This window comes from Panulirus ornatus, chromosome 17 (genome assembly GCF_036320965.1).
Source record: "Panulirus ornatus isolate Po-2019 chromosome 17, ASM3632096v1, whole genome shotgun sequence".
Taxonomy (NCBI): domain Eukaryota; kingdom Metazoa; phylum Arthropoda; class Malacostraca; order Decapoda; family Palinuridae; genus Panulirus; species Panulirus ornatus.
The window spans coordinates 49,620,365-49,637,861 of record NC_092240.1 but is presented as its reverse complement, the minus strand read 5'-3'; the positions used below and the strand labels follow the sequence as shown (position 1 = coordinate 49,637,861).

General features: G+C 40.3%; 1 protein-coding gene across 1 annotated transcript; it reads right to left on the bottom strand.

Annotated features, from left to right (window-relative positions):
* Positions 1-13,416: 13,416 nt before the first annotated feature.
* Positions 13,417-14,405, bottom strand: LOC139754483 (uncharacterized). Its single transcript, XM_071671750.1, has one exon. The coding sequence runs from the start codon at positions 14,371-14,373 to the stop codon at positions 13,567-13,569; it is 807 nt and encodes a 268-aa protein (XP_071527851.1). The 5' UTR covers positions 14,374-14,405; the 3' UTR covers positions 13,417-13,566.
* Positions 14,406-17,497: the final 3,092 nt, after the last annotated feature.

The following is a 17,497-nucleotide window of genomic DNA, read 5'->3' as shown; positions in this document are numbered from 1 at the left end:
CTTATGAGGGTGTTGTTATTTATCTTATGAGGGTGTTGTTGTTATTTATCTTATGAGGGTGTTGTTATTTATCTTATGAGGGTGTTGTTATTTTCTTATGAGGTGTTGTTTTTATCTTATGAGGGTGTTGTTATTTATCTTATGAGGGTGTTGTTATTTATCTTATGAGGGTGTTGTTATTTATCTTATGAGGTGTTGTTATTTATTTGTTTGTTTTTATCTTATGAGGTGTTGTTGTTATTTATCTTATGAGGGTGTTGTTATTTATCTTATGAGGGTGTTGTTTATTATTCTTATGAGGGTGTTGTTATTTATCTTATGAGGGTGTTGTTTTTATCTTATGAGGGTGTTGTTATTTATCTTATGAGGGTGTTGTTTATTTATCTTATGAGGGTGTTGTTATTTATCTTATGAGGGTGTTGTTATTTATCTTATGAGGGTGTTGTTATTTATCTTATGAGGGTGTTGTTTTTATCTTATGAGGGTGTTGTTATTTATCTTATGAGGGTGTTGTTATTTATCTTATGAGGTGTTGTTTTTATCTTATGAGGGTGTTGTTATTTATCTTATGAGGGTGTTGTTATTTATCTTATGAGGGTGTTGTTATTTATCTTATGAGGGTGTTGTTATTTATCTTATGAGGGTGTTGTTATTTATCTTATGAGGGTGTTGTTATTTATCTTATGAGGGTGTTGTTGTTATTTATCTTATGAGGGTGTTGTTATTTATCTTATGAGGGTGTTGTTATTTATCTTATGAGGGTGTTGTTATTTATCTTATGAGGGTGTTGTTATTTATCTTATGAGGGTGTTGTTATTTATCTTATGAGGGTGTTGTTATTTATCTTATGAGGGTGTTGTTGTTATTTATCTTATGAGGGTGTTGTTGTTATTTATCTTATGAGGGTGTTGTTATCTTAGGTGTTGTTATTTAATGCTTATGAGGTGTTGTTTATCTTTGAGGTGTTTATTTATCTTATGAGGGTGTTGTTATTTATCTTATGAGGGTGTTGTTATTTATCTTATGAGGGTGTTGTTGTTTATCTTATGAGGGTGTTGTTGTTTATCTTATGAGGGTGTTGTTGTTTATCTTATGAGGGTGTTGTTATTTATCTTATGAGGGTGTTGTTATTTATCTTATGAGGGTGTTGTTTTTTGAGTTGTTATTTATCTTATGAGGGTGTTGTTGTTATTTATCTTTAGGTGTGTTGTTTATCTTATGAGGTGTTGTTTTTATCTTATGAGGGTGTTGTTGTTTATCTTATGAGGGTGTTGTTATTTATCTTATGAGGGTGTTGTTGTTTATCTTATGAGGTGTTGTTTGTTTGTTATTTATCTTATGAGGGTGTTGTTATTTATCTTATGAGGTGTTGTATTTATCTTTTGAGTTGTTATTTATCTTATGAGGGTGTTGTTATTTATCTTATGAGGGTGTTGTTATTTATCTTATGAGGGTGTTGTTATTTATCTTATGAGGGTGTTGTTATTTATCTTATGAGGGTGTTGTTATTTATCTTATGAGGTGTTGTTATTTATCTTTTATCTATGGGGTGTTGTTATTTATCTTATGAGGGTGTTGTTGTTTATCTTATGAGGGTGTTGTTGTTATTTATCTTATGAGGGTGTTGTTATTTATCTTATGAGGGTGTTGTTATTTATCTTATGAGGGTGTTGTTGTTTATCTTATGAGGGTGTTGTTGTTTTGAGGGTTTTTTATCTTATGAGGGTGTTGTTGTTTATCTTATGAGGGTGTTGTTGTTTATCTTATGAGGGTGTTGTTGTATTTATCTTATGAGGGTGTTGTTATTTATCTTATGAGGGTGTTGTTTTTATCTTATGAGGGTGTTGTTTTTACTTGATATTTATCTTATGAGGGTGTTGTTATTATATGATTATGTACATGGGTGTTGTTATTTATCTTATGAGGGTGTTGTTATTTATCTATGAGTGTTGTATTATCTATGCAGCGTGTGTTTTAATATTACTTATGGGGTTTTATTTATCTGAGGTGTTAATCTAAGAGTGTTGTTTATCTATGAGGGTGTTGTTTTTCTTAGAAGGTGCTAAATCTATGCAGTGTTTTGTTGATCATTAACTGCTGGTTTACATATTATTTATCTTGAGGCTGACCCTTATTAATCTTCTGATGTTTATTTATACTGCTGGGCTGACTTAATTAACTGTGGCTGACCGTCAATTAAACTCGACTGACCTTAATTAATGACTGTGGCTGGCCTTCAAAACTGCTAATTAACAATGCTGGTTACCTCATAACTGCTGGTTGACCTCAATTAACTGCTGGTGACCTAATAACTGCTGGCTACATAACTGCTGGCTGACCTCCAATTAACTGCTGGTGACCTCAACTGTGTGACCCAATAACTGCTGGCTGACCTATTAACTGCTGGCTGACCTTAATTAACTGCTGGACTGACCTCAATTAACTGCTGGCTGACCTCAATTAACTGCTGGATGACCTCAATTAACTGCTGGCTGACCTAATTAACTGCTGACTGACCTCAATTAACTGCTGGACTGACCTCAATTAACTGCTGGCTGACCTTAATTAACTGCTGGCTGACCTCAATTAACTGCTGGCTGACCTCAATTAACTGCTGGTTGACCTCAATTAACTGCTGGTTGACCTCAACTTACTGCTGGTTGACCTCAATTAACTGCTGGCTAACCTCAACTAACTGCTGGTTGACCTCAATTAACTGCTGGCTGACCTCAGTTAACTGATGGCTGACCCCAATTAACTGATGGCTGACCTCAATTAACTGCTGGATGACTTCAGTTAACTGCTGGCTGACCTCAGTTAACTGCTGGCTGACCTCAATTAACTGCTGGATGACCTCAATTAACTGCTGGATGACCTCAATTAACTGCTGGCTGACCTCAATTAACTGCTGGATGACCTCAATTTATTTATTTTTTCCTCATTACTCTACCGACCCCCCCCCCCTCACCATTTGCCCTCATACACCAGGACCAGTTTGGAACATGATTGGGGTCTGAAGCCAGACACGTATGTACCTTGGTAATACAGTGGTTCAAGTTCAATAATCACTGGGTCTCTCATAATGATGTTCAAAGTTGAAAGTCCTGGTTGTTGAACTTGCATTAGGAAGAAGGGGTTGGCATGAACAATATTGGGTGGTTTAACTGGTGAACAATATTGTGGTTTGGCTGGTGAATATGATATCGAATAGTCCACTTTTGAACAGCATATATAACTCAGTTGTTGAACACAACTCGGGGTTACCCCACTGTTGAACACAATATTGTTAACTCAATTGTTGAACACAGTATTGTTAACTCAATTGTTGAACACAATATTGTTAACTCAATTGTTGAACACAATATTGTTAACTCCACTGTTGAACACAATATTGTTAACTCCACTGTTGAACACAATATTGTTAACTCCACTGTTGAACACAATATTGTTAACTCCACTGTTGAACACAGTATTGTTAACTCCACTGTTGAACACAATATTGTTAACTCCACTGTTGAACACAATATTGTTAACTCCACTGTTGAACACAGTATTGTTAACTCCACTGTTGAACACAGTATTGTTAACTCCACTGTTGAACACAATATTGTTAACTCCACTGTTGAACACAATATTAACTCCACTGTTGAACACAATATTGTTAACTCCACTGTTGAACACAACACGGGGGTACTTCACTGTTGAACACAATATTGTTAACTCCACTGTTGAACACAATATTGTTAACTCCACTGTTGAACACAATATTGTTAACTCCACTGTTGAACACAATATTGTTAACTCCACTGTTGAACACAATATTGTTAACTCCACTGTTGAACACAATATTGTTAACTCCACTATCAAACAATATTAATTAACCCTCTAATGAACATAATATGAGACTGTCAGCTGTTGAACACAATATTAGGTACTCCATTAATGAACACAGTGTTAGAATGTGTGTCAGCTGTTGAACCCAGGTGTAGAGGTGAGAATTGAACACACTATTGTGAACAGCTGCTGAACAGTACATCAAGCTGTTAAATAGAAATGAGCAATTAAACGAACCTGGGAGGCAACAAGGAAATCATTGTGAAGGAAAAGAATGGAGATAGGCATAGAAACGAATTTATATATATATATATATATATATATATATATATATATATATATATATATATATTATATATATATATATATATATATATATATATATATATATATATAAAGTAAAACATGTGAATGGAGAAGGTAGCAAGATCACCTGTGAAGGAAAAGAATGCAGGTAGGCATAGAAATGAAATATATATATATATATATATATATATATATATATATATATATATATATATATATATATATATATATATATATATATATATATATATATATGTATATATATATAAAGACTTTAGTTAGGAAACTGTTTCAGAATTGACCTTAGTTAGAACACTGTTGTTTCAGAATTGAGAAAAGTGACCCCCCTTTTTTTTGTTTTGAAGAATGGTCAATACAAAGTCTGAAAAAAAAAAAATTATTTAGGGCTGTGTATTTATACCCTGATAGACGTAGATGCTAAATCAGGGAATGGAAAGAGATATGGTCAATAGATTTCATCTAGAACAATTTTTTTTTTAGACATTTTTGAAGCTTCATTTCATATGTAAAAAAAAGGTTTTTTGTTGATCTGTGTCCTTTTCAAACAGTATACTTTTTACTAGTTCTAAATCAAAAGCCTTTTTCCGTTTAGTAAACCATTGTAGAAACAATGCATATATTTTTTTGATAGTATCAAAGTGAAAACGACAAAAAATTTATTTTTGATGTTTGCACATTCTAATGTTGTCCATATATACTTTTATTTACCATAAATTATTTACCATAAAGTTTCTTAAAGATATAAGTCCTTCATAAACTCGCCATCATTCTGTTAATTTTTTCTAAGTAAGCAGAAGCCACTTGTAAATCATTTACAGGTGGTAATTCTTCCTTTAACAGTGTTAAATTTTTTTAGGTAAGCAGAAGCCACTTGTAAATCATTTACTGGTGGTAATTCTTCCTTTAACAGTGTTAAATTTTTTTAGGTAAGCAGAACCCACTTGTAAATCATTTACAGGTGGTAATTCTTCCTTTAACAGTGTTAAATTTTTTTAGGTAAGCAGAACCCACTTGTAAATCATTTACAGGTGGTAATTCTTCCTTTAACAGTGTTAAATTTTTTTAGGTAAGCAGAAGCCACTTGTAAATCATTTACAGGTGGTAATTCTTCCTTTAACAGTGTCACATTTTAAGGTAAGCAGAAGCCACTTGTAAATCATTTACAGGAGGTAATTCTTCCTTTAACAGTGTTTAATTTTTTAGGTAAGCAGAACCCACTTGTAAATCATTTACAGGTGTCAAATGTTTAGGTAAGCAGAACCCACTTGTAAATCATTTACAGGTGGTCATTCTTCCTCTAAGTGTTAATTGTTTAAGTAAGCAGAACCCACTTGTAAATCATTTACAGGTGGTAATTCTTCCTTTAACAGTGTTAAATTTTTTTAGGTAAGCAGAACCCACTTGTAAATCATTTACAGGTGGTAATACTTCCTTTAACAGTGTCAAATGTTTAGCTAAGCAGAACCCACTTGTAAATCATTTACAGGTGGTAATTCTTCCTTTAACAGTGTTTAATTTTTTAGGTAAGCAGAACCCACTTGTAAATCATTTACAGGTGGTAATTCTTCCTTTAACAGTGTTAAGTTTTTTTAGGTAAGCAGAAGCCACTTGTAAATCATTTACAGGTGGTAATTCTTCCTTTAACAGTGTCAAATTTTAAGGTAAGCAGAAGCCACTTGTAAATCATTTACAGGAGGTAATTCTTCCTTTAACAGTGTTTAATTTTTTAGGTAAGCAGAACCCACTTGTAAATCATTTACAGGTGTCAAATGTTTAGGTAAGCAGAACCCACATGTAAATCATTTACAGGTGGGAATTCTTCCTTTAACAGTGTCAAATTTTTAGCTAAGCAGAACCCACTTGTAAATCATTTACAGGTGGTAATACTTCCTTTAACAGTGTCAAATGTTTAGCTAAGCAGAACCCACTTGTAAATCATTTACAGGTGGTCGTTCTTCCTTTTAACAGTGTCAATTAGAGCACTAACCTTAACAGGCGAACTACCTCATACGGGATTTCTCAGACTTTCACATCAGTACAGTGCCAAAAAAAAAAAAATATATACGAAATAACGAAAAATAACGAAAAATAAAAGATAAATCGAGAATTTACATATATGTGAGAAGGAACATATTGACCTCTGTAAAAAAAAAACATATTGACCTCTGTAAAAAACATATTGACCTCTGTAAAAAAAAAAAACATATTGACCTCTTTAAAAAAAGAACATTGACCTCTGTAAAAAAAACATTGACCTCTGTAAAAAAAATATTGACATAAAAAAAACATATTGACCTTTGTAAAAAAAAAAAACATTGACCTGTAAAAAAAAACATTGACCTCTAAAAAAAATATTGACCTCTAAAAAAAAAACTGACCTCTGTAAAAAAAACATTGACCTCTGTAAAAAAAACATATTGACCTGTAAAAAAACCCAGATTGACCTCTGTAAAAAGAACATATTGACCTCTGTAAAAATAACATACTGACCTGTAAAAAAAACATTGACCTGTAAAAAAAAAAACATTGACCTCTGTAAAAAAAGAAAAAGTTAAGCTACTGCGTATGGGATGAATATATCAGAACAACAAGATAAATTAATTGTTGTTTAGCAGCAAAATTAAACTCACCATTGAGGTCAATAAATAGAAATTTATTACATGTTTATTACCTGACCATTGAGGTCAATCAATAGTTTATAACCTGGAATTAACCTGGTATTTTGATATATCATAATCAAGTCCTTATCACACGGTATTAAATAGGGAAATATACTCGATATGAGAGCAGTATGATAATGTATAACGCGAGTAAATGATAAATGGGTGGACACAGCAATGATAAATGGACATATTATGTACAGTACATGACAGTGACGTGATTGCGACGCGTTTTATGTCGCTCCTTTGGTTGACGCTAATAATTGTCACCGTTAGACTCAAACCACTGCGACAGTGAGTTAGTAAAAAGATATATATATTTCACTGCAAGATCTGAAGACACTGTTATCGTATATATTACCCGAAATAACGACTGGCAAAATAGATTGGCTCCATTTTAAGTCAGGCGATCCAAACATGGAAGCTACCATCTCATATCGAGCCACGGGGGTGTGCCTCGTTCACAAAGCTCATTAAACCTTAAATTAAACCTTATTCACCTGTAAGTGATTGAGGAATAAACGATAGATAGATGTTGTCAGACGAACAGCCACAATCGAAGGAGAAACTGATCAATTTCAAGTGATTGCGCCATCATCAACTTGGAAAGTCTTCTAAGACGAAGCTACACTGACATATGTCTCCTCCCCCCAGCCCTACAAGAGCATAAATTGTAGATAACATCTTGTAGTACAATTAGTAGTACATAATATTGTACATAACAGTAGTACATAATATTGTACATAACAGTAGTACATAATATTGTACATAACATTTACGCTTAAGGAAGTAAAACACATTTATGCTCAATGGAGGAGCAAATACGACTGGGAGGTTTGGGGTCTAGCCAAGTGTGGAATGAGTTTCAGAAAGTGTAAGCTAATATTTTGAGGATTGAAAGACTGAAAAAATGGAGGTGAAATGGATAGAATGGAATCCACAATGAAGGGATGAAATCTGAAAGAAGAAATAGCGATATCCAAGCAAAATTCTTTGACATTTTCAAGGCTACAGAACACGAGAGAGAAAGACACAATATTATGTCTTCCATTAACCAGTCTAGTTAATTTAGAGGTATGAATAAAGATGTTTATGTAATTGAGGGCTTAGTTCGCCAAAATCCTCAAGGAATATCTAAAGTCTATTGACAAATAGATGTATTTATATATTTTTTTAAACTCGAATTGTGATCCCTTGCAAAACTGCGCCTTCGTAAACATCACCATAACAAACATGGATGCTCGCTTCATCTCCTCTGTGTATTTGAGCTCACGTCTCTCATTATGTGAGCTTATCCACTCCTCTCTCCTCCTCCTCCCTCACTATATATGAGTTGTTTTTATTCCTCTCCTTACTCATGAGTCTATAGTCCCTCCTTACTCATTATATGAGTGTATTTCTCCAGATTACGTGAGCTTCTTCACTCCTTCCCTCACGAGCGATTATTTCTCTTCCTTGTCATTGCATGACCCAAATTCTCCTGGTCGCTCATCACGCGGGGCTTATTTCCTCTCTTCACGCATTGCCTGAGCCTATTTTCCCTCCTCGTTCATGGCGTAAGAGGATTTCTCCCCTGCTCTTTACTATTTTTTTTTTACTATTCTTATGATTGTTGCCTTGATATTCACGGGCCGCCCGGGGTCGAGGGCATGGGTTCGAATCCTGGGTACGGCAGTCACTCCTCGGTCAACCCAAATGTTCATCCACCCCTTGGGTTTGGTCGATATATATATATATATATATATATATATATATATATATATATATATATATATATATATATTCCTATGAGTCCACGAGGGGAAAATGAAACACGATAAGTTGTCAAGTGCACTTTCGTGTAATAATCACATCATCAGGGTAGATACAAGAAAGAAATATAACAGTTGATATACAATGAAGAGACGTAGCTAGGGACGCCATTTGGTAAACAATATATATATATATTGAGTGGGAGGGTTAGGGAAAATGATTTGGTGCAAGAGGTGAAAAAAAGGGCAAATGAGAGTTGGGGTGAGAGAGTATCATTAAATTTTAGGGAGAATAAAAAGGTGTTCTGGAAGGAGGTAAATAAAGTGCGTAAGACAAGGGAGCAAATGGGAACTTCAGTGAAGGGCGCAAATGGGGAGGTGATAACAAGTAATGGTGATGTGAGAAGGAGATGGAGTGAGTATTTTGAAGGTTTGTTGAATGTGTTTGATGATAGAGTGGCAGATATAGGGTGTTTTGGTCGAGGTGGTGTGCAAAGTGAGAGGGTTAGGGAAAATGATTTGGTAAACAGAGAAGAGGTAGTGAAAGCTTTGCGGAAGATGAAAGCCGGCAAGGCAGCAGGTTTGGATGGTATTGCAGTGGAATTTATTAAAAAAGGGGGTGACTGTATTGTTGACTGGTTGGTAAGGTTATTTAATGTATGTATGACTCATGGTGAGGTGCCTGAGGATTGGCGGAATGCGTGCATAGTTCCATTGTACAAAGGCAAAGGGGTTAAGAGTGAGTGCTCAAATTACAGAGGTATAAGTTTGTTGAGTATTCCTGGTAAATTGTATAGGAGGGTATTGATTGAGAGGGTGAAGGCATGTACAGAGCATCAGATTGGGGAAGAGCAGTGTGGTTTCAGAAGTGGTAGAGGATGTGTGGATCAGGTATTTGCGTTGAAGAATGTATGTGAGAAATACTTAGAAAAGCAAATGGATTTGTATGTAGCATTTATGGATCTGGAGAAGGCATATGATAGAGTTGATAGAGATGCTCTGTGGAAGGTATTAAGAATATATGGTGTGGGAGGCAAGTTGTTAGAAGCAGTGAAAAGTTTTTATCGAGGACGTAAGGCATGTGTACGTGTAGGAAGGGAGGAAAGTGATTGGTTCTCAGTGAATGTAGGTTTGCGGCAGGGGTGTGTGATGTCTCCATGGTTGTTTAATTTGTTTATGGATGGGGTTGTTAGGGAGGTGAATGCAAGAGTTTTGGAAAGAGGGGCAAGTATGAAGTCTGTTGGGGATGAGAGAGCTTGGGAAGTGAGTCAGTTGTTGTTCGCTGATGATACAGCGCTGGTGGCTGATTCATGTGAGAAACTGCAGAAGCTGGTGACTGAGTTTGGTAAAGTGTGTGGAAGAAGAAAGTTAAGAGTAAATGTGAATAAGAGCAAGGTTATTAGGTACAGTAGGGTTGAGGGTCAAGTCAATTGGGAGGTGAGTTTGAATGGAGAAAAACTGGAGGAAGTGAAGTGTTTTAGATATCTGGGAGTGGATCTGGCAGCGGATGGAACCATGGAAGCGGAAGTGGATCATAGGGTGGGGAGGGGGCGAAAATTCTGGGGGCCTTGAAGAATGTGTGGAAGTCGAGAACATTATCTCGGAAAGCAAAAATGGGTATGTTTGAAGGAATAGTGGTTCCAACAATGTTGTATGGTTGCGAGGCGTGGGCTATGGATAGAGTTGTGCGCAGGAGGATGGATGTGCTGGAAATGAGATGTTTGAGGACAATGTGTGGTGTGAGGTGGTTTGATCGAGTGAGTAACGTAAGGGTAAGAGAGATGTGTGGAAATAAAAAGAGCGTGGTTGAGAGAGCAGAAGAGGGTGTTTTGAAATGGTTTGGGCACATGGAGAGAATGAGTGAGGAAAGATTGACCAAGAGGATATATGTGTCGGAGGTGGAGGGAACGAGGAGAAGAGGGAGACCAAATTGGAGGTGGAAAGATGGAGTGATCGGGGCCTGAACATGCAGGAGGGTGAAAGGAGGGCAAGGAATAGAGTGAATTGGAGCGATGTGGTATACCGGGGTTGACGTGCTGTCAGTGGATTGAATCAAGGCATGTGAAGCGTCTGGGGGTAAACCATGGAAAGCTGTGTAGGTATGTATATTTGCGTGTGTGGACATATGTATATACATGTGTATGGGGGGGTTGGGCCATTTCTTTCGTCTGTTTCCTTGCGCTACCTCGCAAACGCGGGAGACAGCGACAAAGTATAAAAAAAAAAAAAAAAAAAAAAAAAAAAAAAAAAAAAAAAAAATTGAGTGGGAGATGTATAAAAGAAAGAGACAGGAGGTCAAGAGAAAGGTGCAAGAGGTGAAAAAAAGGGCAAATGAGAGTTGGGGTGAGAGAGTATCATTAAATTTTAGGGAGAATAAAAAGATGTTCTGGAAGGAGGTAAATAAAGTGCGTAAGACAAGGGAGCAAATGGGAACTTCAGTGAAGGGCGCAAATGGGGAGGTGATGACAAGTAGTGGTGATGTGAGGAGATGGAGTGAGTATTTTGAAGGTTTGTTGAATGTGTTTGATGATAGAGTGGCAGATATAGGGCGTTTTGGTCGAGGTGGTGTGCAAAGTGAGAGGGTTAGGGAAAATGATTTGGTAAACAGAGAAGAGGTAGTAAAAGCTTTGCGGAAGATGAAAGCCGGCAAGGCAGCAGGTTTGGATGGTATTGCAGTGGAATTTATTAAAAAAGGGGGTGACTGTATTGTTGACTGGTTGGTAAGGTTATTTAATGTATGTATGACTCATGGTGAGGTGCCTGAGGATTGGCGGAATGCGTGCATAGTTCCATTGTACAAAGGCAAAGGGGTTAAGAGTGAGTGCTCAAATTACAGAGGTATAAGTTTGTTGAGTATTCCTGGTAAATTGTATAGGAGGGTATTGATTGAGAGGGTGAAGGCATGTACAGAGCATCAGATTGGGGAAGAGCAGTGTGGTTTCAGAAGTGGTAGAGGATGTGTGGATCAGGTATTTGCGTTGAAGAATGTATGTGAGAAATACTTAGAAAAGCAAATGGATTTGTATGTAGCATTTATGGATCTGGAGAAGGCATATGATAGAGTTGATAGAGATGCTCTGTGGAAGGTATTAAGAATATATGGTGTGGGAGGCAAGTTGTTAGAAGCAGTGAAAAGTTTTTATCGAGGACGTAAGGCATGTGTACGTGTAGGAAGGGAGGAAAGTGATTGGTTCTCAGTGAATGTAGGTTTGCGGCAGGGGTGTGTGATGTCTCCATGGTTGTTTAATTTGTTTATGGATGGGGTTGTTAGGGAGGTGAATGCAAGAGTTTTGGAAAGAGGGGCAAGTATGAAGTCTGTTGGGGATGAGAGAGCTTGGGAAGTGAGTCAGTTGTTGTTCGCTGATGATACAGCGCTGGTGGCTGATTCATGTGAGAAACTGCAGAAGCTGGTGACTGAGTTTGGTAAAGTGTGTGAAAGAAGAAAGTTAAGAGTAAATGTGAATGAGAGCAAGGTTATTAGGTACAGTAGGGTTGAGGGTCAAGTCAATTGGGAGGTGAGTTTGAATGGAGAAAAACTGGAGGAAGTGAAGTGTTTTAGATATCTGGGAGTGGATCTGGCAGCGGATGGAACCATGGAAGCGGAAGTGGATCATAGGATGGGGGAGGGGCGAAAATTCTGGGAGCCTTGAAGAATGTGTGGAAGTCGAGAACATTATCTCGGAAAGCAAAAATGGGTATGTTTGAAGGAATAGTGGTTCCAACAATGTTGTATGGTTGCGAGGCGTGGGCTATGGATAGAGTTGTGCGCAGGAGGATGAATGTGCTGGAAATGAGATGTTTCAGGACAATATGTGGCGTGAGGTGGTTTGATCGAGTAAGTAACGTAAGGGTAAGAGAGATGTGTGGAAATAAAAAGAGCGTGGTTGAGAGAGCAGAAGAGGGTGTTTTGAAATGGTTTGGGCACATGGAGAGAATGAGTGAGGAAAGATTGACCAAGAGGATATATGTGTCGGAGGTGGAGGGAACGAGGAGAAGAGGGAGACCAAATTGGAGGTGGAAAGATGGAGTGATCGGGGCCTGAACATGCAGGAGGGTGAAAGGAGGGCAAGGAATAGAGTGAATTGGAGCGATGTGGTATACCGGGGTTGACGTGCTGTCAGTGGATTGAATCAAGGCATGTGAAGCGTCTGGGGTAAACCATGGAAAGCTGTGTAGGTATGTATATTTGCGTGTGTGGACGTATGTATATACATGTGTATGGGGGTGGGTTGGGCCATTTCTTTTGTCTGTTTCCTTGCGCTACCTCGCAAACGCGGGAGACAGCGACAAATATATATATATATATATATATATATATATATATATATATATATATATATATATATATATATATATATATATATATATATATATATATATATATCGTTAATGGGATGGCTTTGATTTGGACCCGTGCCGTTTCAGCTAACATAAGGATCAGTAAATAATAATGATAATGATAAATTTTTATCTTCATTCCTGTATAATGTCACATTAACCATCATATATTCAGGGCAAATGCCACAGAGCACTTTGTGTTATGGTACATTATCAATGATGTAATCATAAGTCCAAATGCTAAGTGCACGAGGCTAATTATAAGCATATAAGAGGAAAAATCAATATACGTTTCATGATTTTTTTTACCTTGGTAAAGCTATATTGACGTAGTGTACTGTTGTATAATTGTGATGTGGCAGATGTCTTTAACAGCAAGTTTAAATTCTTATTCAACTTTTGTGCTGATGTAATGGCTTCATGTAACTATGTATATATATATCAAACAAGAGAAAGAACACATTACACATCATTTACTGAGGTAAGTAAATATAAATGATTCTTATGAATCACTCGTAAATTTATTAGCCATTTTTTTTATTTTTTCAGTTTTGTGGTGTTTAAATTTATTAGCAATTTTTTTATTCTTTTATTTATTCATTTTTTTGTGTGTGATTCTCTGAGCCAGTGAATCTAGCACCATACAAACAGCTTATTTAGTCATTGGTATATATACATTCGGGAAATAAGGAAGAACATTTACCATGATCTAGCATTGGTTTCACTATATTGCCCCACAATTTCTCTTGATGCGAGAGTTCACTTAAAATATGTAAGCCATATCGGGCGTAATTGTCTTGTATATTGAGACACAAAATGTATTTGCCACAGTAAATGTCCTTTTTGGACATTTGGTTGATGTTCGATATTGCAGAATACGTCTCTTGGATAACACGATGGATTTCCCTGTCATTGTTGTCCTGGCTACAATGTCCATTTTCTGTGTTTTCCCACAGTTCTCGTTTTCTTCTTCTCCCGACTGGGGGGACTACGACAATTAACATGGACATGGCGTTGACGTTCGAGGTCTCCTGGTTGAAGTTGCTGTTCACGTTGTTTCCTGAGTTTATATTGTTGTTGTTGTTATTGTTGTTGTTGTTGTTGATGTTGTTGATTGTGTTGATTACGCCGTTGAATGCCTGGAGGGCAAACGTCAGAAAGTTGTAAGAGTTGAAGCCCAAATTACCAATCCCACTAGGGCACTGCGACCTCTCCCTCCTCACCCCACCCTTTATGTGTGTTGCTTCTGAGGCTTCGTTAGACCTATCTTTTACCGCTGGAGTGTTCTGCGTCGATGGAAGGTCTCCTCTGTTCTTCACTCTGTCGTATTGTTTCAGAAACTCGTCTGACTGACTCTTCAGTTCTCTTCGAAGTTTGTGGAGGACGGCGTCGTGAAGTTGGCTAGTGTGTGAACTGGTCCACACGGACACCATGAGTGCGAAGAGGAGTTTTCTGGTGTACATACCGCGCAGCGACGAGGGTGAGGTAGACGCCCGCTGGCGAGTGCGCTAGCGGAAAAGCTCGCTCGAGGTTCCGACACCTATATATATACACACACACACGGCCATGGTGATCGTCGACCCCGAACGCGCGACCGACCGCTGGATCGCGACCGTAAGACGCGCGCCCACCCGATCGCTAGGACCCACCCACCCAGCCGCTGGGTCGTGACCGGAACGCACCCAACCCGCTGAGTCGCGACGCTCCAATTTGGAGGGTAGAGTAAACCCCGGTTTTATTGGCTTTGGGTTTCCTTAGCGCGTCACGCCATAGAGGTCCACTGCTTGTAGGAAAAGGTGCCTTAGAGGGAACACACTATAGTCTCCCCTTCCGCTAGAAGACAAAGAAAACCTGAAGGCGTGACATTTGTACCGTTTTCAATGGCACACAACGACAACAACACACACGACGTGGGCCCGCTACGTGCTCCACCTTCTGCACCGCCTTCTGCAGCAGTGAGGGAGTTCCAGACGTAAAAGCCAGGGAGTTTCCGGGTGTCGTCAGCCCCCAGTGAGGGAGTTTCCCAGGGAGTTTTGGGGTCGTCAGCCCCCAGTGAGGGAGTTTCAGACGTACAGGCCAAGGAGTTCGATGGGTCCGTCAGCCCCTAACTTCACGGTACACGATTGGCTGCCTCTCCTCCTTCGACAAGGCGTTTCCGGACAATTCTCCCTCGCCCGTTGTTTTAGGGGGGGGGGGGGAGGGGGGCCTTCTATCGCCGTACGGGTGTGCGTGCGTGTGCGCGCGCGCGTGCGTGTCCCCCGTTAACAGCCTCCGTACAGGAGTTCGCAAGGCGCGGAGTTCACGAGCAAGGGCCTCGTACGGGATTTCCAGTACACGCCTTCGAGGCCCGCGCCCTCCGCCACTTGCCTCGCGACCCGACACGCGTGCAGCTCTTTGCACGCCTCCGTCACCGTCGCCTGCGTTAGGACGTACTCCTGCAGGAGGCGTATGAGAGCGTCGGATGCGCGAAGGGCGATAGCGTGCCTGTCGGCGACGCTGCAGAAGGCCAGGTCGCGTTTTCTTCGACCCGGGGCTGGGGGGATGATGACCATAATGGCGTTGGCGCTATTGGAGTTGCTGGAGACTTGGTCCGTATTGACGTTCACGCTATTCTGGCTATTCTCGTTGTTGTTGTTGTTGTTGTTGTTGTTCTGGTTGATGGCGCTGACGACGGCGTTGAAGACTTGAAGGACGAAGGTGAGGAAGTTGTAGGTGTTGAAGCCGTAGGCGCCGCCCTTCGCCGGGCAAGCGGCGCGGCCCTGTCGCCGTGTGGAAGCCGACGACGCCCCCCGAACTCCTCCTTCGGGAGCGCGCCATCCTCGCGCGATGGGGTCGAACCCTGGCTCTCCCACCGCAGCATCGGGGGATCGCTGCGAACTCGCCCTGACCATCGAACTCGGATCCCCATCCTGGACTGAGATCCGGGGATCAGACGCCAGTACTTCTACTCCTCCGTTCGAACCCCGGGCCTCCCGAAGGGCGGCGCCCTTGAGCACCCGCCTCACCTTCCGCTGGAGGACCTGGTCGTCGTCGTCTCCTCCCGGAGCGAGGAGGGCGCCTCCAAGGACGTCCGTGAACCCAGGGTGGTGTAAGACAGCGGCTTCCAGTGTCGACTCGAAGTCGACGTCGTCCTCCAGCAGGGCGTACGCTGAGCCAGCCAGGACCAGCGCCATGATCAGGAGCAGGGTCATGGGGGCTCCGCTGCTGCTGCAGGCGTTCTTCTGCCTCACATGTGAAAGAGAGAAAGAGAAGAAAATAGATAAAGGAATGAATACTCAAGCGAATTTCGGTATAGTGTCGTGTATGGGTGGTCAATTTCGACACCATATCAGACATGTATGAAGAATAACAAGATATTCTTGTTCATTTGAATATTAAAAAGAATATTAGGAGGAAGATAATTGATAAAAAATAATGAATTTATTAAAATATTAAAGCTATTAGAAGCAAGGTTTGTGATCAATATCGTGGGGCCGCCCTGGGTCGAGCGCACGGGTTCGAATCCTGGGTTTGTTGCTGCAGCTGCAGTCCGTCCACACACAGTCAACCCAGCTGTTCATCCTGCCCTAGAGATTAGTCCTTAAAATAAGTTCCCCTGGCCTTGATTAAGCTGTCAGTGCCCCTTGTCGCCTCACATAACAAAAAGAAAAGAAAATGAAATAGTTACACCTTGCCTTTAAATCCACGTTTGTGTATATAGAAAACGGTCAGTCAGTACAGAGATATCCTCACCTCCTCCTCCTCCTCCTCCTGCTGGAGGCGAGACGTGACCTACCTGACGAGGAAGAAGACGAGGAAGAGGTGCGCTCCGGTGGTGTGTGTGTTGTGTGGTGTGTCTCTGGGGGCGCGCGCGCGTGGGGGCGTCGCGTTCTTAGCCAGTCAGCCACCTAAACCAGGGGAGCTTTGGAGCGGGTTTTTGAGACGATGAGCCACTGAGGAGCGCCGGAGGTGTGTGTGTGTGGGGGGTTGGTGTTGGGGGGGGGTTGAGGTGGGGGGTGGGGTTACGGCAGCGACGATTTGGTGGGCGGAGCTCTGAACGGGTCAAGGGTGGTCCATGACAAAGACACTCCGGTCATGTGTGTGTGTGTGTGTGTGTGTGTGTGTGTGTGTGTGGTGTCAGTGTGTGTATGTGTGTCTGTGTGTGTGTGTGTGTGTGTGTGTGTGTGTGTGTTGTGGTTGTCGTGTGTGTGTGTGTGTGTGTGTGTGTGTGTGTGTGTGTGTGTGTGTGTGTGTTGTGTGTGTGTGTGTGTGTGTGTGTGTGTGTGTGTGTGTTGTGTGTGTGTGTGGCTATGTCTGTGTGTGTGTGTGTGTGTGTGTGTGTGTGTGTGTGTGTGTGTGTGTGTGTGTGTGTGTGTGTGTGTGTGTGTGTGTGTGTGTGTGTGTCTGTGTGTGTGTGTGTGTGTGTGTGTGTGTGTGTGTGTGTGTGTGTCTGTGTGTGTGTGTGTGTGTCTGTGTGTGTGTGTATGTGTGTGTGTGTCTGTGTGTGTGTGTGTGTGTGTTGCAGTAAAGAAAAATGATAATGAGGAAGATGATCAGTTATTCACACAGATGAATAACTAAGTCATGGGTTAAAAACCGACATAGAAA

Excerpts from the sequence above, each read along its gene's own strand:
- LOC139754483 (XM_071671750.1), bottom strand. The coding sequence starts at position 14,373 with ATGTACACCAGAAAACTCCTCTTCGCACTCATGGTGTCCGTGTGGACC.